This window comes from Ascaphus truei, chromosome 1, assembly GCF_040206685.1.
Source record: "Ascaphus truei isolate aAscTru1 chromosome 1, aAscTru1.hap1, whole genome shotgun sequence".
Classification (NCBI taxonomy): domain Eukaryota; kingdom Metazoa; phylum Chordata; class Amphibia; order Anura; family Ascaphidae; genus Ascaphus; species Ascaphus truei.
Genome location: NC_134483.1, coordinates 277,406,060 through 277,428,962, shown reverse-complemented (window position 1 = coordinate 277,428,962; position 22,903 = coordinate 277,406,060). Strand labels below are relative to the sequence as shown.

General features: G+C 43.8%; 1 protein-coding gene across 2 annotated transcripts in view; it reads left to right on the top strand.

Moving 5' to 3' along the window:
* LOC142497131 (acidic leucine-rich nuclear phosphoprotein 32 family member D-like) overlaps positions 1-22,903 on the top strand; it is a 355,631-nt gene that overhangs the window by 238,772 nt on the left and 93,956 nt on the right. For both annotated transcript variants that reach the window (XM_075604536.1, XM_075604546.1), the window contains exons 2-3: positions 1,984-2,133; positions 7,757-7,879. In XM_075604536.1, the coding sequence (XP_075460651.1) occupies positions 1,984-2,133; positions 7,757-7,879 (273 nt within the window). The remainder of the gene's footprint in view (positions 1-1,983; positions 2,134-7,756; positions 7,880-22,903) is intronic.

The following is a 22,903-nucleotide window of genomic DNA, read 5'->3' as shown; positions in this document are numbered from 1 at the left end:
ATTATTTTTGCCCATAGATGTTAGGCACTGTATACCACTGTACAGTATACTGTAGAAGACACATAATGAAACGATACTGAACATGTAGAATAAATGCATAGTTTTATTTATTCGGGTTTATTACACAGTATACTGTACGGCCGGAAAACATCAGCATATAGTACAATATTATCCATCGAAATCCCCCCATTAGCCGTTTTCTTTTCTGAGGAAAAACAAAAAGAAAAGTTTTAATGTACAGTAATGGTCAGCCCCCTAAAGAAATACCCAGCCAGCCCCACCAAAATAATACGGCAACAATACAGTACTCACCATATAATTTCCCATTCAGCTGGCGCTGGCGCCGGTCCACTGCCAGTCCAGGATTCATCATCATCCACGTCGATAGTTTGCAGCGGGACTAGTCCACCTGTAGTCAGCTGATGAGGCTGGAAATCGCTTAAGTACATGCAAGCTTCATCCAAACTGCACGCCAAATCCGACTCAGGCTCAGGGTTGTCACTGACAGTGGGACCATCATTCGAAGCCGGTGCTGGTGCTGGTGCTGGTGCATTGCTTGGCAGCGACTGTCGCTTCTTAGTTGGTTTTAACATGACCCTTCGCCTTTTGCCGCCTCCATGATCATAGATACGGGAAAAATCCGGTGACACACACCAATACCCTCCAACAAATTGAGGCTCAATACGGTGAAAACAGGGATCACTACATAACCTTTTCGTTACTGCACGCTTCCACGTATGAGGAGTTGGCGAAAATTTGTAAAAGTCATAGTTTTCGATAAAATACTGATAAATTTGAGCATCTTATCATCTGTTGCATTAATCGCGGCCCATATCAAATACGCGTAACTTCTGTCGGGTTTTTGGAAAACGGGCTGCACTTGAACACTCATGGCGGGTGGGTCTCTGGAGAATAGTGTAACAGAAACTGAAACTGGTCTTTGTCTTTCTTTAATATGAAAAGCCTAAATTTTTGCAACTCTTCCTTCAGTCTCAAAGCCAAGGCAAAGTTACAATAGCACACTGTGGTACAGTATCTTTTTTAAACAAAACACCTGCAAGCCTACACATTACTGAAGCGCATGCGCATTACAATTCATGATTTTCTGCCATCTGGTGGACACGCGAAGCATTGCAGCCTATTAAAATCCGAACCATTATCAATAAACGCATCAAACGGGAATGACCCGTGGCTGGGAACGCAAGGTGAACGCGGCATGCCCCAGGTGAACAGCGTCGCATTCCAGGAACAAGCAAGGGACAAACCGGTGATTTGTTAGAATAAAAGCTGCCGCAACAGTACCAATGGGTTGCTAAATACAATCTAAGAGTACCAGATACTAGCCTAATATAACTGTGTAAGAGATTTGTTTCATTTTTGGGGATACTGCAACACAGTGGATACCAGGATTTGGATGATATACTGTGACATAGATGCTTTTTGGTGATATATCACCGTGAACTGCAGTATCACTTTTTCATGCCATGCAGGGCACTGTTGGTCCTGAGCATTAATTTATATTGAGTTATTTGTTGTCAGATAGTTTAGGCTACATATTAATCTATCGCTATTGAGTGTGGATACAGCCTACTAGAAACCACTTCTCAAAGGGGATTTTATCGTGTTATATATATGTTTTTATCGTTGTTAATTATAAATAAAATGTTATTATTTTTTCTACTGATTCTCCTGGTCCTAATAGGGTTAATATACCCAACTTCAGCAATTATCTGTGAGACTGAATATTGTCTCTTTATTATTATTACCTAGCATTGAGTGCTTGAGATAGGGGTATCCTTTCTGATCTTTCTTAGATCTACACTATTATACTGTACTAGGAGAGCTGCTACACACTGAGCCCCATGTATTATTTTAATGTATATCAATAGTATGGTTTGTCTCTTTGATATTGTTGGAGGGGAAGCCTTCCCTTTTATGGTGTTATTCGCTTACACTAACATAATTTTATTTATTCTCACACAGGTACGAGAATTGGTTCTGGACAACTGCAGATCAGATGAAGGCAAAATTGAGGGATTAACAGCGGAGTTTTTGAACCTTGAGTTCCTCAGCCTAATAAACGTATTCTTGATGTCGGTTTCAAATCTTCCCAAACTCCCCAAGTTGAAAAAGGTAGAGGAGTGGCCTATCAAGTGCCACTTTAATTTTAATGTTCTTTAGTCTCATCAAATGTCACCCTTTTCTCTTATTTAGCAGAAAATTGCTTCATTACATATTTCAACCAATCTCTCCCCCCCCCCCTTCCCACAACAGCAAAGGGATTAATGGAGTTTTACTCTCATAAAACAGTATATTTCAATAATTTTATTTTTTGTCCACGTGTATCAAATCTGGCTCATTTCGGTTCCATGGCAAAGGGACGTAAAAGCTTAAACTTAAGTTCCACTTATAGGAAGTATATGAGTTATAAAGTTATAACAGTAAACCATTAGTGCCCAGATTTACCAAGCATGGCTATGCCATGTGACACCTTCCGGGCCGGAAGACATCCCCAGCCTTCTCAATTGAATGGACTATAAGGTGTCTTATGGAGTAGCACAGCTTAGTAAATATGTTCTTTAATGCTTGCTTTTTTTGTTTGCTTGATAGCTTTTTGGGTAGAGTAGCATTATGGCCAATTGTTGAAAACCTTAACATGTATTACTTTCGTCCATAGTTTAATATCTCTTATATTCTGTGGTATTCAGAGATCTACAGGCTTCCGGCAATACATTTGTAAAGTCCTGTAAAGTGTGTGTGTGTGTGTGTGTGTATAGATATTCAATTATAAAATAAAGAGAAGATGGTAAATGGCTTAGTGTATTAGTTTATTGCATCAGTAATGTGTAATGTGGGACCTCTAAAGATACAGTTAGGTCCAGAAATAATTGGACACTGATACAAGTTTTATTATTTCGGCTGTGTACCAAAATAAATTCAAGTTGCAGTTAAGTAATGAACATGGGCTTAAAGAGCAGTCTATCAGCTTTAATTTGAGGGTATTCACATCCAAATTGGAGGAAGGGTTTAGGAATTACATCTCTTTAATATGTAGTCCCCTCTTTTTCAAGGGACCAGAAGTAATTGGACAATTGACTCAAAAGCTGTTTCATGGACAGGTGTGGGCTATTCCTTCGTTATTTCATCATCAATTAAACAGGTAAAAGGTCTGGAGTTGATTCCAGGTGTGGCATTCTCATTTGGAAGCTGTTGCTGTGAACCCACAGCATGCGGTCAAAGGAGCTCTCAATGCAAGTGAAACAGGGCATCCTCAGGCTGCAAAAAAAATAGAAAATCCATCAGAGAGATAGCAGGAACATTAGGAGAGGCCAAATCAACAGTTTGGTACATTCTGAGAAAAAAAGAACGCACTGGTAAGCTCTGCAACACAAAAAGGCCTGGACGCCCACGGAAGACAACAGTGGTGGATGATCATAGGATTCTTTCCATGGTAAAGGCACCAATCCTAAGAAAAGACATTATGGAACTAGAGAGAGTGCAGAGGAGAGCCACCAAATTAATAAAGGGGATGGGCATTCTAACTTATGAGGAGAGGCTAGCTAAATTTGATTTATTTACATTAGAAAAGAGGCGTCTTAGAGGGGATATGATAACTATATACAAATATATTCAGGGACAATACAAGAAGCTTTCAAAAGAACTATTCATCCCACGGGCAGTACAAAGGACTCGGGGCCATCCCTTAAGGTTGGAGGAAAGAAAATTTCACCAGCAACAAAGGAAAGGGTTCTTTACAGTAAGGGCAGTTAAAATGTGGAATTCATTACCCATGGAGACTGTGATGGCAGATACAATAGATTTGTTCAAAAAAAGGTTGGACATCTTTTTAGATGGGAAAGGTATACAGGGATATACCAAATAAGTATACATGGGAAGGATGTTGATCCAGGGATTAATCCGATTGCCAATTCTTGGAGTCAGGAAGGAATTAATTTTTCCCCTTAATGGGGTTTTTTGTTTGCCTTCCTCTGGATCAATAAGTAAGTATAGATATAGAATAAAGTATTTGTTGTCTAAATTTAGCATAGGTTGAACTTGATGGACGTACGTCTTTTTACAAATTCATGTACTATGTAACTATATGTAAAGAAAAACCCCTTCACAGCATCCATCCAAGTGAAGAACACTCTCCAGGAGGTAGGCATATCATTATCCAAGTCTACCATAAAGAGAAGACTTCACGAGAGCAAATACAGAGGGTTCACCACAAGGTGCAAACCATTCATAAGCCTCAAGAATAGAAAGGCCATATTAGACTTTGCCAAACAATATCTAAAAAAGCCAGCCCAGTTCTGGAAAAGCATTCTTTGGATAGATGAAACTAAGATCAACCTGTACCAGAATGATGGGAAGAAAAAAGTATGGAGAAGGCTTGGAACGGCTCATGATCCGAAGCATACCACATCATCTGTAAAACACGGTGGAGGCAGTGTGATGGCATGGGCATGCATGGCTTACAGTAGCGACATCTTTTATTGCACTAAATGCCGGCGGCATGCCGGGATCTACCCCGGCTGCCGCCAGTAAAAACCGCGCGCCGCCGCGTTTCCCCCACGCTCCCCCCCTCCACTTTGCGCGCAATTTACCCCCCCTTCCCGACCCCGAACCCGGCTCCTGCTCTGCCCCTCTGCTTCCCCGCACCCCCGCTTACCTTAATTTGATCTCCAGGGGTGTCGGGGAAGCCTGGGGAAGCCGGGGAAGCCGGGCGCGCATGTGACTGTGACGTCACAGTGCGCCGCCACGCGCCGCGGCTCCCCGCTTCCCAGACGCATGCAGCCGGCGGCTTTTACTCGAATAAAAGCTGCCGCTGCTGTACAATGGCACTGGGTCACTAGTGTTTATTGATGATGTGACAGAAGACAGAAGCAGCCGGATGAATTCTGAAGTGTATAGGGATATATTTGTGACTACTCAGGAGATTCCTTCCTCTCCCTCTCTCCCATCTCCCGTTATCCTTTCAGCCCCTTCTCACTCCTCTCCTTCATCATCTACCTCTCTCCCCTTGCTGCAGCACGTTCCCTGCAAGTCTCGCGTACCCACGCGTTCCCACAGTCCCTGCCGTAATCCTCCCCGCTCCCTCTCCCCCGCGGTAGCTCCTTTACCTTCTCCTGTGGGGCCTTCCGTCCCGTTACCTCCTCCGCCTGTGGTGCCCGCAGCGCGACGTTCCACGCGCCTGGTGACGCGTCCGGTGCACGCGCTCCCTCAGCCCACGGGGGACGCGCGTGCATGCTCTTCTCTGCCCTTGCTGGCCATCGCACGGGCACAGGCCTCGCCCGCGTTTCCCTCTGCTTGGCTCCGTTCCCCTCCTGCTGCCTTTCCCTGCTCCGTGCGGGCCGCGCCTGTGTTACAGTCTGTGCGCGCGCATCCCCAGCTTACAGGGGCCGCGCGCACAGACTCTCCTTATCAGGATTTCCCTGTCTCCGCCTCCCAAGCTGTTCAGGCCATTCCCATGACTGCCCCTTCTGTCTCCTCCTCTTCTCTCCCTGACCTATCTCTTGCTTCTCCCACTTCTCTCTCTACTCCTCCCCTCTCTACCATTGGTGCACCTCCCTTTATAATCCCTGTCTGTCCACCTCTTCCTCGCTCTGCATAGTTCCTGTTTCCCTGTGTGTACCTGTCCTATGCTGTGCTCCCTCTGTGCTCCTGTATATACCTACTCCTGTGTTACTTTGGATTTCCCTGGCTTTGACCCCTGCTCTCCCTGGACTACTTTGCTCTCTGGTAACCCCTTGAACCCTGCAACGCATACGACTTCGCTGACCTCTGGCTTCCTAGGACCTGGCTTGCTCTCTGACAACTCTACTCTCTGGATCCCCTGAACATTGGCAAACGGACACGACTATTCTCACGGACACTCCCCAGGCGTTGCAAGTATATGCTAACAACTCTTTCAACAGGCCCAGCAATGCTACAGAGGCGGCACATTTTATTTGAGTGCGGCTAGCTCCGCAAGCCTGGAGATGCCCCGGCATGCTAGCTGCACTCCCTCGGCGTGCCGCGCGTCATCGACGCGCGTCATCGACGCACGGTCACGCGTCATCGACTCCCTCGGCGTGCCGCGCGTCATCGACGCACGGTCACGCGTCATCGACACGCGTCATCGACTCCCTCGGCGTGCCGCACGTCATCGACGCACGGTCACGCGTCATCGACGCGCGTCATCGACGCACGGTCACGCGTCATCGACGCGCGGTCACGCGTCATCGGGTGCCTGCGCCCCCTGCACGCGTGTCCAGGGCTCCCAGAGGGAGCCCTGGTGTCCCGCGATGTGGGGGACGGCAGCAGGGGGTTCCGGGGGACCCGGCAGACCCGGCAGTGGGAGGGAGAAAGCCCCGATCGGAGGGCGCTCCTCCGTGTCTTCGGCGCGTGCCCGGCATCCTCTGGCGCGCGCCAGGTTACTGCTGCGGCCGAGAACGGGCAAATGCTCGAATAAACTCGGCCGCAGCAGTATACCACACTCCGGGCTTGCTCCCACTGCTGTGGGTGTGTGGTATCATACCGTTCCCACCTCAGTACTGGGGTCTAGCTTGGTCTGCGGGCATACAGGCGTGACAATATTGTCTGCTCAGATTCAGCCAAATTCAGCTAAGTTGATTGGACATCACTTCAATTTACAGATGGACAATGACCTAAAACATACTGCGAAAGCAACCCAGGAGTTTTTTAAGGCAAAGCAGTGGCATATTCGGCAATGACCGAGTCAATCACCTGATCTCAACCCGATCGAGCATGCATTTCACTTGCTGAAGACAAAACTTAAGGCAGAAAGACCCACAAACAAACAACAACTGAAGACAGCTGCAGTAAAGGCCTGGCAAAGCATCACAAAGGAGGAAACCCAGCGTTTGATGATGTCCATGCGTTCCAGACTTCAAGCAGTCATTGCCTGCAAAGGATTCTCGACAAAGTATTAAAAATTAACATTTTATTAATGTTGTGTTAATTTGTCCAATTACATTTGAGCCCCTGAAATAAGGGGACTGTGTATAAAAATGGTTGCAATTCCTAAACGTTTCATATGATATTTTTGTTCAACCCCTGGAATTAAAGCTGAAAGTCTGCACTTCTACTGCATCTTGGTTGTTTCATTTCAAATACATTGTGATGGTGTACAGAGCCAAAATTATGAAAATTGTGTCAGTGTCCAATTATTTCCAGACCTAACTGTATTTAGGGAAGAATGCAGGTGGGATATTTTATGGAAAATATGAATTACTCCATTGTTGGACTTAATTGACCTACACTGGTGTCAGTGCTCACTTCATCGTGACAGATGTAGTTAGGGGTCTGACAGGCCTCCCTAGGGGCATGACCATGAAACCTGATGCGATTTATCCTAATTATAGGGAAGGTTATGACATCACATGGAGAATAGCCATGCCTCTGAAGCATTACTGGCAACCAAAATTGCATAGCTGCCCACCATGCCTAGTGAATGTGGAATTGGCCGAATCGGCAATTAAAGATTGTTCTCGCTGCAATGTGAATATATGTGGATAGTTTAGTCACAATCGCATGCAAAAGCCTTGATTGCAGATGGTCTTGACCCTGTTACTGATGAGAAGCTGGCTCCCTCCAAACTCCTGGATCTGCACTAATACGATTTTGGTGAATAGTGAATGATCTACTACTATTTGGGGCTGATACACTTCATGAGGAGCTGTCAGACTAATGTGGACCATTATTTGTGCACATGAACTAAGCGTTGGCATAATTTCTTCCCTCACTGTTTCAGCTTGAACTGAGCGACAACAGAATTTCTGGAGGTCTTGATGTACTAGCAGAAAAAGTACCCAACCTCACACATCTAAACCTCAGCGGAAATAAATTAAAAGACATTAGCACCTTGGAGCCTCTGGTAAGTGCTTCTATTGATTGCTCTAATGATAGACTAATCAGGACTACAGTCTGAAAACATATTTGGTAACAATGGCTATTTTGTTCTCACACAAGTTGGCCCTATCCTGGGGAGATGTCAATAATGTGTTCATTCTCTCTGTGTTAAGAGATGTATGTTGCCTTATTCAGTATTGGTATATATTAAAGCATGTTTAGCATTCGGATTAATTACAATGTGTGATAACCATGTAATGGAGGAGAGTGAACTCACAAAAATCGCATCTGTATTGTACAGTTGTTTCCGGCCCGTATGTCTCTTTTCCAGACTGCACATTAGAGGAAAGAGATGTTTAAGGTTTAGAAAACAGACGTACAAGCTACATTTATGGGGGTTGAAAATATTATGCCTTTTACATCTAACACTCTGCACCAGTGCTTTCATGCTTTGGTAAGTCAATGATTATGGGATGTCTTTTAGAATTAGATACTGCCTGCTTTGCTATTCACTAAACAGTGATAGTACAGTATCGCGCTATAACGGCTTTTTAACGACCATTAACACTGAAGCAAAAAAGTCATCCAACAAGCCAAAAAAGTACAAAATCGCTTTTGTTTGCCAGTAATTGTTATTCACTAAACAGTGATAAGCATATCGAACTTTAAAATCTTGCATTATTTTGTCGCTAGCTAAAGGTTGGTGCTAAAAATATTGCAAGATGCATAATTTTTTTATTTTTACTGCTCAGAATTGATACAGGAGACTGGCGGGGGTTCCCGCGGGTCTCCGGGAGGTCTGTGGTTGTCCAGTGGTCCCCGCCGGCTTCCAGTATCAATCTTGTGCAATAAAAAAATTTCAGCAGGTTTCATTACTTTAGCGGCTAACCACTAAGGTTATGAAAGGGTTTAATAGCATGCACTGCTTTGTTGTTAGTATAGGGGGTGAGTGAAGCTTGTTGCCCCAGGGTGGATGTTTAGGCCTTGCGGGAGGGTGGCAGTAGAAGTTAATCCCTTCATTACCTTAGCGGTTACAACTGTTATGGTAATGAAGGGGTTAACCCCTCACGCTACCCTCCCGCAAGGCCTCAACACCCCCCCCCCTACTGGGGTAACTATCACCATTACACACCCCCTGTACCGACAACACAAATGGATAAAAGTGCTATTAACCAAATATACAAAAAGAAAAAGGTGATGTATAATTAGCGCTAGGAGAACAATTATATAATGGGCCCTACTATAGGATATCCCCAACTGGGGTACTAGGCTGCCTGGTGGAAACTGATAGTACAATCAGAAATGGATACAAAAACAAAAGAGATACCGGGGCCTTAAGAGTCCAAATGAATGATAGTCCTGGGACTTCAAGACAGAAGGATGAGTGTCCAAAGGGGTGACTTGGCAATTCCTCGATCTTCAAGTAATCAGATGTAACTTCATCCGTATGTTGCGAAACGAGAAAAAGAAAAATATAGTGCAACACAGCTAATATAAAATCTCAGCCACTGACTTACAAAGCGTACCAAAACAAACAAGACTAACATAAGACACACAGGGGCAAAGCTGAAAGTAAAAGTTAATTTAATACAAGTCTAAAATAAGTAAAATGAATGGACGAAGGACCCAGAGATCGCCAATCCGGTAGAGTAAAACCGGAGCCCTACTCACAGGATGGCTGCTAGATACAGGCAGTGGATATCAAGTAGGAGATGAAGTAAGTCCTACTCCAGCTGGACCGTGTAATACGCCGGCGTGCTTCCCTGTGTCCCGTGCTTCCGTGCTCCTCGAAACGGAAGGGACGTCACCGGATGTTTCGTCACCGGTGGGCGGGACCTTGGGACGGAGATCCTTCCTGCTACTGATCCAGAGACTGAACGCTCCTCTCGTCGAATCGTCCAAACAGACTGATAGAAAAACACCCTATGCGTTTCGTGCTCTTGCGCACACTTCCTCGGGATATGAGTCATGCTAGTGGTGCCTGGTATATATCCTTGCGCTCAATATCTGATTGGCCTATCAATTAGGACATTCATATGGCAATAGAAGTATGGAGATGGTCAGCGCAAACTCATGGACCTCACGGTGTTGATGGAACAGAGTGGAGTTGAATAAAAGATGGAATAAAAGATAATAAAACACAGTATTAGTGCATGCATCCACATGTGTGGGGAACGAGGGGGGGGAGGGGAGGAGGAGGGGGATTAAAGGGTGGGGTGATAGTGGATTGCCACTAGATATATAATAAATGAAACGTGAGCAATTAGTTTCAATGACTCACACAGGCTTGTGTGAGACTTCACCCTCAACGCTGACTGGGGTTGGTAAATGTAAACTCCTATAGTGGAGTGACAATAAACAAAAACTCACATGGCCTAATGTGAGTTCGTTCCCTCAGTGGGTGATGTCAACCTGCTTAGTTGATGTAGGTACTTCTCAGCAAACAATCCCCAGTGGGTGTGGTGTGTGAGTGGCTCTTTCCCCGTCCCCATAGACCAAAGTATACAAAACCAGAATTAGCAAAATAAACAGGTCTTTAATGGTAACAGTTTAAAACATGAAACATGGAACATGAAACATGAAAACAGGCATAAATATACACAGTGAAAATACAAAGTAAATAATGGACACACTCACACTAAAAAGCAACTCTTCTTGCCCAGCATCAGCCGCAAGATTTGATCCGGCGAAATATCTTCCTCCGTTGGTGTTCTCACTGGCGCGTCCGGCAGTGGAACCGGAAGGGAGGATCTACACCGGATGTCCTGCGGTTGGCTGGGTCCCTCTCTCAATGGGCTCCGGCAGGGAACAACGCGTTTCGCAGTAAGCTTCGTCAGGTTCCTGCCGGATGCCCATTGTACATAGTATATATAGGTGCCGGGTCTTGATTGATTAATTGCTGTTAGTGAAAACATTTTGTTCCTTGCTAAAAACTTGTATCTCTAAGGCCTCGGTCCCGCTGCGCTCGTTGGCGCGGGCGGCCATGTCGCGAGTTCCCCACCAGCAGGGGAATCCTCGCGAGCCGGTCCCGGTCCCCCCTGGCGGCACAGCTGACTACACGCTGTGGCGCGTCAGCCGCTAGGAGACACAAGAGAATGGTGTTTCCTAGCGTTGACGCGTCACGTGGTGTGGCTGTGAGCCAATGGGGAGGGGAGGCTTCGGGAGGAGGAGAGGCTTCGGGGAGCGGGGAGGAGTGTGGAGTGAAAGCAGGTGAGTGTCTGTGTGTGTGTCTGAGTGCGTGCGTGCCTGTCTGTGTGTGTATGTGTGTGCCCGAGTGCGTGAGTGCCTGCCTCTGTCTGTGTGTGTGTGTATGAGTGCGTGAGTGCCTGCCTGCCTGTGTGTGCGCGCTTGTGTGTATGAGTGCGTGAGTGCCTGCCTGCCTGTGTGTGTGTGTGTGTGTGTGTATGTATGAGTGCCTGCGTGTGTGTGTTTAAAGTTACCCTCAGCAGCTCCAGCTCCAGCCCGAGTCCGTGGAGGGAGGGGGGGGGGGAGAGTAGCGGGTCTCTCTGCTCAAGCCACGCCCCCCCTCCCTGTCAAACCTCCCACTCCCACCCACCTCCCGCTCCGGCTCCCGCTCCCTACCGACCGCATATCGCGGTCTGTGTATCTCAGCGCACCGCCTGTTTGCAGTGCGTGTGTGCTGACTCTGGGAGCGGGGCCTTGGCCTTAGCGGGAGCGCACTGCTGCATGTATTGTGTGTGCTATATGTTAATAAAGGCGATCTCTCAACCGCTTATATCCTTAATAGCAGGGGCAATTGTAACCCTTTGAGCATAACATTGGTCATAATTAATACAAACACTGCACATGATAGAAACATTTCTTTGTAGTTGGCACAATCAGCATTCACAGGCGAATTATTTATTTATTTCTAAAAGGGGTGCCAAGTGTCATGATCATTCTCTATGAGTTGATCACTCCACTCAACCTAGTTGCCTTTTGTGAATACAGCCTGTAGTCATGGTATGGTCATTCACTGAACAAATGGTATTTAAAATATAAACCGGAGAGTAGTATCCTTACAAAACAATGGTGTTAAAGGGGAATGATTCATTCATGGAGCAATGGTGCCCCCTTGTGGGTGAATTAAGTGTCTACATTTTCAAAGTTGTGGTGATGGGAAATTCATACTGTGAACATCTATCTAGTTGTTAAGCTAGAGAACTGAAAGAGTTCAAAGGTTAAAATCAATGGGCATTGGATCATTATTTAAAATATGGCCCAATCACTCACTAGTGACTCTTTGAATAGCATAACAGTGCATCTTTTACAATGTTGAAAACAGTATTTTGAGAATGCATATACACATTGTAGATAAAAAGTTGCAGATAAAAGTAATGGATAAAAAGTTATGAATAAAAAAGTTATGAATAAAAAAATTTTGGTCAAAAATCTAAAAGATTGATAAAAAATAAAAATACATATTCAGAAAGTACATCAATAATTAGTTGCCCCGCTGGTATAAGTCGAACTGTTCGGAAGGTGCTAGTTCAAGGTGGATTCCTATCAAAAAGGGGAGGGGAAAAAAGGGGGGATGTGGGGATGGAAACGGATCAGTAGGGATTTAGAGAAAGGCTGCAATGTCGATCTCTACATTTAGACCATTGGGGGCCAAGCTTTTCAGTTTATAAATCCAAAATGTTTCTTTTTTGGATAGGGTTATCAGTCTATCCCCCCCCCCCTCCAATGTGGTGGGACTGTTTCAATGCCCCTAAATACAAGGCCAGATGGATCTCCTTGATGGTGTAGTGCAAAATGTTTTGATACGCTGTGTGTCATTAGTTTACGCCTAATGTTCCCTAGGTGTTCCAGTATGCGTACCCGTAACGGTCGGCTGGTGCGCCCTACATACTGGAGTCCACAGGGGCAGTTCAGTAGATATACTACGAATTCTGTCTTGCAGTTTACGAAATGTGAAATTTTGAACTGTTCTCCTGTTACATTCGAGCTAAACTGTGTTTTCTCTTTCGTCCCCTGTTTGCAAGCTTTACAGGTGCTGCATCTGTGGAAACCTTTCACTTTCTGCAACCAGTTTGTATCCTGGCATGTTGTCTTACTTTCTGGCTGGAAAAGGCTTGGTGCTAACAGCCCTTTTGTATATCACCTTAGGTTTCTCTGGGAGATGTTCTTTCAGGGTGGGGTCCCCCTGTAGGAGATGCCAGTGTTTGTTTAGGATCTGTTGTATACTCCCAGCATCTTGACTATATTGTGTTAGAAAAGCAATATTGAAATCCTCTCTAGGTTTCGGTGGATTGGTTTTTAAGATATCGCTACGTTTAAGCATGCCTACTTCTCTAATCGCTTTGTTCATTTCTTTGTTATCATAATTTTTTTCAATGAAGCGATTCTTCAGAATATTAGACTGTTCCCTGTAGACATGGTCATCACTACAGTTACTGCTCCGTGGCTTCACCGTGTCCAATCTTGTCCTCGTGGTTCACCGTCAAACAGGAACTCACGAAGTCGGGCTCACCACAACTCCTCTCCCCGGTCACACACCAACAGATGAACTTTGGTTCCCTCCGGGGACGATAGATGTGGCGGGACTGCAAATGACGTCACCCAGTCGATTTAAAGGACAAACGGGCTAGGATTTACCATCAGATCTGCCAGCAGCGTTGGAGGATCAACTGCACAACTGTCCCTACGCGTTTCATCAGATTAACTGACACGGTGGTCATTGGACACGGTGAAGCCACGGAGCAGTCTAGCAGTGAAGCGGCGGTTGCTGATCCTTTGGAGCATGAGTATTATCTCATAACATGCTTTTTACCTATCTATGTTTGTGAGTTCATTTTATGAGCCTTTTTGGGAAATTAAATATTTTATTGCACAGTAATGCACTAGGAATCGGCACTTTTTTCTTTTCTTTTTTTTATATATATATATATATATGTATGATATATGGGCATGCTTTAACACTGTGCCAATCAATGGGTAGCGGGGATGGAGGGTGGGGGTAGTTGCCCCGGGGAGGGTGGTTAGACCTCCCGTGTGGGTTGCGGAGGAGGTGGGGGTTGACCCCTTAATTACTTTAGCAGTTACTAACTGCTAGGGTGATTAAGCGGTTAGTGGCCATTCGTTTATTTTTGATTATGTTGCTGCCAACGGAGGACAAGGACAGTGATGAGGACGAGGACGGCCTTCATCCTGGCAGGGGTAAGTGCAAGTTTTATTTACCTTATGCTGGTTTCATTTTAAATGGGCATATCTGGATAATAGTCATTTTGCCCATTACTGTATGTGTTTGGGGGGGGGCGGTAAGTTGTTGGGGATACAGGGGGTGGGTTGTGTATTGGTAGGTAGTAGTTATTATAATGTTTATTGGGGGTAGAGGGGTTGGGTGAAGGGGTATGTCACAGGAGACCAATGCTTTTAACACCTTAATACTCGGATCATTTGACTGAGCAAAGCAGAAGATAAAATAAATAGTAATTTATTCACACAATGAACATACACAGCTTGATTTAAAAAATACTACGAAAATACACTTACTAGTTATGATGTTAAATCTGGTTACAGGAAAGATCTTAGATGGAACTCTTTACCGCATGATGGATCTTATGTGAATCTCAGATGGAACTGTTACCTGAGGGTCTGCACAGATTTTTAAACCCTCCCAATCCATATCTGTACAGTCGGCAGCCAACTGCTGCGTGGGAACGAAATACCCCACCTATCGTCAGGTTTTGCCAGTCACTTACAGAACCTGGCAGAGAGCTTCAGTATAGCAACTGAGAATGTGTGAACCGCCATCTTCCCCCACTTATCATGCGAGACCCCCTAACGGCTCAGCGCCGTAGAGTCTGGATCGAGTAGCCATTTGCCAGGATGGCTTATTGAACTTCTCTTCCTTTTCTCCTCCCTGCTACCAAATGGTTAACACCTCCATATCCTTGCTAACCCATGGTTACACCTTCATCCTGGATGGCCTTTGAAGCTGATTCTTTGAAGCTCAGAGGCGGAGTAGCTTCCCCTGCTTCCTATGCAAATTGATTTTTATCCATACTAAATGCCTTCCTCTGAACAGTACTGGAATAAAAATATAAACTTTGGGTATAGTTAAAAACCATTTTCTTTTCCCCTTATTCAGAAAAATATTGTTACAATAACCCATACCTTTAAAACAGGATATGATTCTCGTCCCCTTAGCCCTGGTAGGAGACACACCAACGGACCCAATACAATTACAGAATTACAGCCCTCACTGGGTCGCAGAGCTGACACTCTACACTTTAACTGAAAACCCCTATAACTCTCTCCGCCTTATACCTGGTGAGAGATGTATGGAACCCCCCATTGGGTTCTGGGGTTTGGGCATATTACCTTTAATGTAATTCAGTTCCCTGCCCGGTTTTACTGTCCTGGTTTGTGCTGAAGCAGGGGGATTTGGCGGTGAGCTGCAAACTGCTTTCTAGAGAGAATTTTATCTGGTGGTCTGTGTTCCTCATGGCCTCAGGAATCTGGGGGGATTCCTGAGTACATGTTTCGGGGTAACCCACAACCCTGGCCCCCTTCTACCCAAACACACCCTGACAGCATTTTATCGTAAAATCACCCCTGAAACTCACGCCCTGCACATCTACGCTGGTTGGCACTCCTGGACCAGTAAGAATACACATACATCTTTGTTATACATGCAGTTACATGCCATGATTGGGTTGAAGAGCTGACACTCACAATTAGCTCAGGGGCACCCCTAATATGGCTCAGGGCACCCAGCCAGGCCACATATCTTTATTAATGGCCCGGGTATCCCTTCACAGTCACAAGGTACTTGGCCCAGGGTGGGTGGTTAGGCCTACGGGGGGGGGGGGTTAACAACTTCATTACCATAGCAGTTACTACCGCTATGGTAATGAATAGGTTTATTCCATCTGCAATCTTCCCGGTAGGCCTAACCACCCACCCTGCGCTAAGTACCCCCTTCACTCACCCCTCTGCCCCCAATAAACGAGCTACTATTTTAACCCCTTCATTGCCATTCATTGCCATAGCGGCTAGCAGCTAAGGTAATGAAGCTGCTTTCATTTTATTTTTACTTATAGTGTACGGGGCCAGGGGGTCTCCTGAGTTGAACCGCATTGATTTCAGTCTCCTCGACCCCCTGATTCCTGAGATACGGGCCCCAGTATACGGTGCCAGTATCCCCGCAATGTTTACATCTCAAGTGACACCAGAGATTTAAATGCACAGGGGATCCCGGCACCCCATACCGAGCCTATATCTCGGGAAGCAGGGGATCCCCAAGGCTGAAATCAATGCGGTTCAGCTCAGGAGACCCCATGCTCCCGCTTTTACTATAAGTTACATAATTACATAGTAGATGAGGTTGAAAAAAGACGTACGTCCATCAAGTTCAACCTATGCTAAATTTAGACAACAGATACTTTATTCTATATCTATACTTACTTATTGATCCAGAGGAAGGCAAACAAAAAAAACCCATTAAGGGGTAAAATTAATTCCTTCCTGACTCCAACAATTGGCAATCGGATTAATCCCTGGATCAACATCCTTCCCATGTATACTTATTTGGTATATCCCTGTATACCTTTCTCATCTAAAAAGATGTCCAACCTTTTTTTGAACAAATCTATTGTATCTGCCATCACAGTCTCCATGGGTAATGAATTCCACATTTTTTACTGCCCTTACTGTAAAGAACCCTTTCCTTTGTTGCTGGTGAAATTTCCTTTCCTCCAAGCTTAAGGGATGGCCCGAGTCCTTTGTACTGCCCGTGGGATGAATAGTTCTTTTGAAAGCTCCTTGTATTGTCCCTGAATATATTTGTATATAGTTATCATATCCCCTCTTAGACGCCTCTTTTCTAATGTAAATAAATCTAATTTAGCTAGCCTCTCCTCATAAGTTAGAATGTCCATCCCCTTTATTAATTTGGTGGCTCTTCTCTGCACTCTCTCTAGTTCCATAATGTCTTTTCTTAGGATCGATGCCCAAAATTGTACTCCATATTCAAGGTGTGGTCTTACTAATGCTTTGTAAAGGGGCATAATTATGTTTACTTCCCTTCCATCCATTGCCCGTTTGATGCAAGATAAGATCTTGTTTGCCTTTGCAGCTACTGCATGACATTGGGCACTATTGCAAAGCCTGCTGTCTACAAGCACTCCTAAATCCTTCTCCATCAAGGATTCCCCCAATATATCTCCATTTAATTTGTAAGTCGCCTTTTTATTCTTGCATCCCAAATGCATAACCTTACATTTATCTGTATTAAACCTCATTTGCCATTTACCTCCCCACGTTTCCAGTTTCTCCAAGTCCTTCTGAAGAGAAATTACATCCTGCTCTGATTCTATTACCTTACACAATTTAGTATCATCAGCAAAGATGGAGACTTTGCTCTCGATCCCAACCTCAAGGTCATTATTAAACAAGTTAAAAAGCAGGGGTCCCAGTACCGATCCTTGAGGTACTCCACTCACGACTTTAGCCCAACCTGAAAAAGTTCCATTTATGACAACCCTCTGTTGTCTGTCCTTTAACCAGTTTTCAATCCAGGTGCATATATTATTACTGAGTCCAATTTTCTTTATTTTGTACACCAACCTCTTGTGTGAAACCGTATCAAAAGCCTTTGCAAAATCTAAGTAGACCACATCAACTGCATTACCCTGGTCTAAATTCCTACTTACCTCCTCAAAGAAACAAATAAGGTTAGTTTGGCAAGATCTATCCTTCATAAATCCATGCTGACTATTACTAATAATTTTGTTTTCCATTAGGTATTCCTGAATAGTATCCCGTATTAAACCTTCAAGTAGTTTCCCTACTATTGAAGTCAGACTTACAGGTCTGTAATTCCCCGGGTGTGATCTAGCTCCCTTTTTAAATATAGGCACCACATCTGCTTTATACCAATCCTGTGGTACTGAGCCTGTGGAAATGGAGTCCTTGAATATTAAATATAATGGTTTTGCTATTACTGAGCTTAACTCCTTGAGAACTCTTGGATGTATGCCATCGGTGCCAGGTGCCTTATTTACTTTAATTTTTTCAAGTCGCTTATGAACTTCTTCCTCAGTTAACCAATTGTTCATTAATATGGAGGTTGTGGCTTCCTCCTGCGTGCCGCTATACTATTGAACTTGATTCTTCCCTGGTAAACACAGAGGCAAAGAATTTGTTTAATACCTCTGCTTTTTCCTTATCTCCAATAATCTGCCTACCCATCTCACACTGAAAGGGTCCTATATTTTCTTTTCTCATTTTTTTGTTATTAAGGTACTTAAAGAACTTTTTAGGGTTGACCTTACTTTCTATTGCAATCCTTTTTTCATTATCCATTTTTGCTAATTTGATTACCCTTTTTTCAATTTTTGTTACATTCCTTATAATTCTGATTCGATGTCTCTGTCCCTTCTGACTTAAAGAATCTAAACGCCTTCCTCTTCTTGTCCATTTCCTCCCCTACCTGTTTATTTAGCCACATTGGTTTTGACTTATTTCTTTTATACTTATTACCCAAGGGTATACACTGATACGTGTGCTTTTCTAACAATGTTTTAAAGACTGCCCATTTATCTTCTACATTTTTCCCTGCAAAAACATCATCCCATTGTATTACTACTAGATTAGACCTCAGTTTATTAAGTAAAAATAAAATTATAGCAGCTTCATAACCTTCGCGGCTAGCCGCTACGGTTATGATTCATTTTTTTTTTTCATACTAATGTATGGGAGCAGGGTTTTTTCTGAATTGATTTCAGCCTCGGGGACCCCCTTCTTCCCGAGATATAGTCCCGGTATGTGGTGCCGATATCCCCCATGCAGGATTTAAAACCCCCGTTCACGTGACGCGGAGGATATTAACATTTCAGGGGATATCGGCACCCCATAACGGGGCCTGTATCTCAGGAAGTAGGGGGTCCCCGAGGCTTTTAAAATTAATTTTGAAACTGCACGATTTCCTGTAAGAGCCGTGCATGGAGATGCAGCGTCTCCATGCAGCTCTTTCAGGCAGCAGTTTCAATCAGTTGCCGATCGATAGGATTTATAGCGTGATAGCAATTAGACAGAAAAACAAGTCGTTCGATACTGTATTTTTTAAACGAACTTTAAAAAACTTGGATTTTTTCTTAGTAAATACCTTTTTTACCAACATGCTTTATAGCGCAATAAAACAATGCAAAGTCGATCAGCAATGCACTGATTTTATCGAAGTTTAGTGAATAAGCCCCTTTGTGGTTGAATACACTACTGGTGTGAATAATAGCTGCTTGTTACTCGATCCGAGTGCTTTCATTCGATAATTTGTTAAATGGAAACTGTAAGCAGCGCTGGACATGGCTATTTTGCCTGTCTGTAATCACCAAAGTGTGAAAATAATGTATACATTTTGTAGAATGTGTGTATGTGTATGCAGTGGAAGCACTGTATGCTAGGAGATAATGGTGAAAGGCAGGGTGATATTTTAATCAGTCTGCGGTCGCTGGAAAAATCAAATTGAGAACTTTCACGGATTGCGACCAATCCGTTGCTGTGTCGTGCTTACTATAAGCGCACGTGACGGCGGCAATGCATTTGGTTTGACGCGCCGTCGCTAAGGCTGCGCTTATAGTGCCGGCGATCCAACGATGCGGCAAAACAAATGCATTGCCGGTGTCGCGTGCGCTTACAGTAAGCGCGAAGTGACGGTTTGGTCGCGATCGCTGGAAGTCATCTTTATTTGATTTTTCCAGCAACCGTAGCCTGACCGTTGTGTCACCATCGCCGGCCCTATAAGCATAGCCTTATACTCTCAGATTGCTTGTTCAGAGTCGAGTCTCTGTAGCTTGTAACTTTTCTCTTCCACTGCAGCATACCGTAGGTTTTGATGTAATAACTTGTACCATTACATTTCAACACGTGCCCTTTGGGTTCTGTAGAGACCTTACAATGTTGTGCGATTGAACATATTGCATTACTGTACCTCCTCGTGGAGGGGATAGAATTAAGATCCTGCATCAGAGAGACGCACATTGGATCTTTATATTAAATACCCTACTGTACAGCCCAATGGACTAAATGTCGAATGGGATCTGCGTTGTTTCTTATAGAGATTTGTTTATCTTGAGGTGCTATAGTATATCTATTTTCTGAATTTGGTTTCAGCTGAGAAGTGAAGGCATCTTTATTGCTACCACTTAACAACTAGAAGCTCATTTCGTAGTGCACTCCTAGGCTTTTAAAACTTAACATTTAATTGATAATGGGAATAAAATAAGTTCTTAACACAAAGTGATAATAATAAATACATATAATGTACAGTGGCGGGAGGGAATGAGGAGACGATAGATGGCCAAGGTATATAGTTTGATATGCTGATGCCTAATAGTACAGATCAAAAGCAGTGATACCTAATGGGCCTTGATTGGGAGAGTGGGTTACTCAGCTGGAAAAGCTCAGAGGTGCTTGCCCTGTGTATGTGTATTGTGTGTCATGTGGCATAGCGTACCGAACACCCAACCTGTATTGATAAATAGCCCAAATCAGTGTGCTAGTCCTAAATTAATAAATATAATATTGTGGCTAATAGATATAATCTACCACTGAATAAATATAATATTTAAGCTAGTAGATATAATCACTGTATGTGCAACTCAATGACAGGTTGGTGGTACGTGGATTGATTCTGCGCCCAATGACATTTAACAATCACTCTACACAGATAGTATATACGGCAAGCTATTAATAATAAAAGACCAGAATAAGCTGATGCTAAACACTCTGCTGGGTATTAAAGCAGTAAACAAATTATTACTGTGGTTGTTGAATTAGCCGTCAACAAATAATCAATACTGTGAATAATTGTCCTTAGCAAAAATCCCTGCACACATAACCTTTTACCATTTCATAGAGCCATTTGTACATGAATAGGTGTCAGTGTGTAGCAGATGCTGGCAGACTAGCAGTAGTTAGATTGAACATGCATTGAGTCGCAACTAGTTGCAATTGAATCACTGCTAGCTACAGGACAGAGTAACACAATGTATCACAGTACAGAGACAGGCTATAGCAAAAAACCACTGAGCGAGTAGAACCAGTTGAGGCCTGGACGCGATCGCATTAAAAAGAGCACCAGCAGAGAACACAAGCACAAAATGTTGATACTACCCGTCTCTCTCAGTTCCCTCGCGCTGACGTCACCACGCCAAAATACGCGTTTCCCTCCTTGACGGAGATTCTTCAGGGGTGAGTGATAACCAGCTGATCTCAGAAGCGTGTTTATATAGCGTCATGGGTTGCCATAGCAACCCGCGGGCCAATAGAAAGCTTACTCAACGCTTATACTGATCAGTAGGGAACTGTATGTTTAGAACAGCGGTTGTTAAAGAGGTACACACTAATTTCAGCAATAATAATAACTAATAAAGGTTTAAAAGAATCACCAGCATATGGGACATGGGCTCATGTATGAGGGCATATATTAAACTTGTTGAGCCCATACCAAATTGACAGATACTGATTAGCTGTTCAGTGATATATGGCAAAACTTAATCATAGTGGGCTGGAGGTATTTAGACATGTACTGAATTGAATGCATATTAAACTTTACTAGGTCCACGGTCAAAGATGTATTTGCTTGCTTGCCAGTAAAGTAGGGAGACAATAAATAACAGGTATATAGTTTATATCAGCATGAGACATATTGTGGATAGATGAACAAGATGTCAATCTCCACAGATGATCAAATAAATGGAGTATATGTGAAACCCTCATTTAACCCTTGAGGGTATAGAGTTTTTAATTTATATATCCATTCTGCCTCACGTTTTAGTAGTCTGTTATTTATGTCACCACCACGTATATTGTTTTTAAGGTGGTCAATGCCTATAAAAGATAGGCACTTAATATCTCCCTGATGAATATTATTTACATGGCGTGCAACTGGTGTTTCTAATTTATTGTGGACCGAGTTTATATGTTCAAGTACTCGTTTTTTAAACTCCCTGATAGTTTTACCAACATATCTGAGGCCACACTCACAACTGATCAAATATATTACATTGATGGTTTTGCAACTTATGTGGTGTCTAATATCAAATGTCACTGATTTGTGGTGAGACAAGAAGAATTTAGCAGGGTTGATATATTGACATGCTTTGCAGTTCTTGCACTTGTGCATGCCCTTTGGTGGAGGTGTTAACCAAGTAGATGATATAGGGCGTTTAAAGTGACTGTGCACAAGGCCGTCCTGCAGATTAGCTGATCTCCTGCTAGTGATGCTTGGAGTATCTTTTAGAATTTTAACAAGGTCATCATCGGATCTTAAGATGTACCAATGTTTCATGAAAATCTTCTTGATCTCATGCCACCTATAGTTATAGGTTCCAATGCAACGAACCTGTGTATTGGGTGATTTCATATTAGGACCCAGTAATTGTGCTCTGTCACTATCTCTTGCGCGATGATATGCGTGTTTCAATGTAGACATTGGGTATCCCCTATCTAAGAACCGATCTTTCAGGTCCTGGGCCTGTATGTAAAATTCTCTCAAAGTGGAGCAATTGCGGCGTAGTCGCAAATATTGCCCAATGAGGATGCTTTTGACTAAAGATGGAGGGTGGTGGCTGGTAGCCGCCAAAAGACTGTTAGTAGCCGTCTTTTTTCTAAAGATCGTGGTTTGCACATTACCATCTGGGTCCTTACTAATTTTCAGGTCCAAGAATGTTATCTCAGTTGCATTGTACTCAAATGTCAATTTTAGGTTCAAATCATTAGCATTCAATAGAGTCACGAATTCAACCAATATATTTACTGGACCATGCCAGATCAATAATATGTCGTCTATAAAACGAATCCACAAGTCAATGTATTGTGTGTATTGCACAAATTTGTCACTGAACACATGTTGATCTTCCCACCAGCCCAGGTATAGATTGGCATATGTTGGTGCACAGGATGTGCCCATCGCTGTTCCCTGGGTCTGGTGGTACAGTGTTCCGTCAAATAGAAAAAAGTTGTGACAAAGGACAAATTGCAGAAGGTCTATCATAAATTTGTTATGTTCAATGTAACCTGTGCCCCTTGTAGAAAGAAAATG